The sequence below is a fragment of the Octopus sinensis genome, linkage group LG19, assembly GCF_006345805.1.
Source record: "Octopus sinensis linkage group LG19, ASM634580v1, whole genome shotgun sequence".
NCBI classification, from domain to species: Eukaryota; Metazoa; Mollusca; class Cephalopoda; order Octopoda; family Octopodidae; genus Octopus; species Octopus sinensis.
The window spans coordinates 40,381,727-40,384,226 of NC_043015.1; the positions used below are offsets into that span (position 1 = coordinate 40,381,727).

Genomic DNA, 2,500 nt, shown 5'->3' on the forward strand with positions numbered 1-2,500 from the left:
ATTTTCATTAAAATTTACCCTCAATTTAGCATTCTGCCTTTTTATAATTTTTCCTTGCCTATATATAAATATATATATATATATATATTATGTGTAAGTACCACACATATATACATTTTCTTCATAGTTTGTTAATGACAAATTGTTCTTTTATATTGCAGAAGCGAAGAACTCTTCGACAGACCTTGCAGAAACAGAGGGAAGCTGAACAGAAACTGAGTCAGTTTTCGAAAATGACGCCAATCACAACTCCAACGTCAATGAATCCTACAGCCCTATCAGTAGGGACTCCAGCTGGGGTGATAGTGGGAGGCATGAGCCAGACACACCCGACCCCACCGAAGCCTGCCGTCCTCCTGCAGCGGGGCAACAGCCAGACCTGTGGAGCACCATATCCAAGCGATGCCGAGACTATGGGAAACGTAACCGGGAGTAGTCGTCCAGTAACGCCAGGTCCCGAAGCATCTGTGCCAACTTACCCGATGGTTTCGGATAGCACCTATGCCAACCCGGCGCATTTGGACGACATTCTATAAATGGCAGCAGTTCTAAAAATTTAGGTGGTGCCTGTTGGAAACTCTTGGTCTTTCTACCATCCCTACCATCCCAATGGTTCTTCAGCAAACATTGGAACCAATTTTTTTACATAAATTCTTATAAAGGAATGCAGCCAATCATTTATATATTTATTCATCTATGGTTTTTTTTTTGTTTGTTTTGTTTGTTTTCATCTCCCAAGTTTGATTTTGAAGACAGAAAACTGGGAGATGAGACATGAACAAGATATCTAAGTAAAATATGACAGACAGTAAAAGAAAATATATATACACATACATACATTTATATATATATATATAATATATATATATATATATAAACATATACATATATATATAAACATATACATATATATATAAACATATATATATATATATATAAACATATACATGTATGTATACATATATATATATACATACATGTATATATTTTATACACACATGCACACACAGACTTATATGTTCTTATTTACACACATTAACTTTTGTATATACATATATGTACACATGCTTATATATACATATATGTATACCTATACTTATATATACACATGTATATACACACGCATATATACACACACACACATATATATATATACAACCGAGTTGTATGTATGTATATATATATACATATATTCTTATATATGTGTACCTGTATATATACGCATATATATATTTCTGTATCTGCGTATATATACATATATGTGAGTGTGCGCACAAACACGCACTCACACACACATCCTCATGCACACCTATATAACCTATACACACACACATACATGCACACATACACAATTTTTGTCTCGGTGTGTATATACCCGTGTATATACTTATACGTTACGTGTCTGTATATATGCTTCAAGACATTTTTATTACCACAAGAAAAGAAACAAAGTTACTGAGACTTCTTTGTTGATATTTCAAAAAAATAATTCAACTGCTCCAGATTTTCTCAGTGGAATCTGGAACATTCTCTGAGAAAATATGGTCTGCAAACACAGAATTTTTTACAAAGACCTTCAGAAATATGACAAATAACTGGGAATAATAAGTTGTTTCATGACATTTTCTCCTCCGTTAACTTTGAGTTTTCCTACCTTATTCTTCCTCATCAGCAAACACGAGAAGTTTTTCAGTCGGCACTAAGTGCTGATCATGTGAGACAACACTCTGTTTCCTACACTTGCATAACAGTTACATAATATGCTCATTTATCACACATTACCTGGGTCTTAATGTTTCTAGTCCTCCAGATTTGTGAGAATAAGATATACCAATACAAGAGAACCCAGTGAGTGTATATTGCACAATTGTTATGCAACTGCATGGAACAGACTGCAGCCTGATGAGTTCTTAGCACCTGAATGTACAGAGACACAAACGTGTGTATACGTGTGTGTGAATACACATATGCATTTATATATGCATATATATATATATATATATATATATATAAGTGCACACACACATATACCATTATATATTATCCCTGTAAATAAGAGTCAACCATTTATTTGACTGAGGCATGTTCAACCTTACCTGTGTTATTTATATCATGTTATATTGTTGGGTCTTTAATGCCCCAACACCCTCACACACACACACACACCATTCCCTTATTCCTTCCCCACACCTACTATCATCCATCTCTGGAATGTTACACCTATATATATATATTATTCAAGGAGTATAGTATTAAATATCCATCAAACCTGGTCTTACCAATCGGTTTCATGTAAAGAGTTACAATGGAGTGTTAGGTAACAAACCAATTATGTAACTTTACGCTCATCAGAGTTAGCCGATATGGAAAGGAATATATATATATGTATGTATGTATGTATTATATATATATTTGTCACACCTAGGCAAACAAGTGTGTGTCGCTCATAAATTTGCCCCCAGTGGCTAATGCATTGCTCTGTCAACCCTGGTATACTGAG

General features: G+C 34.3%; 1 protein-coding gene across 2 annotated transcripts in view; it reads left to right on the top strand.

Moving 5' to 3' along the window:
- The window catches only part of LOC115222119 (glutamate receptor ionotropic, NMDA 1-like), a 98,649-nt gene extending 97,960 nt beyond the window's left edge, over window positions 1-689 (top strand). For both annotated transcript variants that reach the window (XM_029792248.2, XM_029792249.2), the window contains one exon: window positions 162-689. In XM_029792248.2, coding sequence (XP_029648108.1) covers window positions 162-536 — 375 coding nt within the window. In that variant the 3' untranslated portion in view covers window positions 537-689. The remainder of the gene's footprint in view (window positions 1-161) is intronic.
- Window positions 690-2,500: the final 1,811 nt, after the last annotated feature.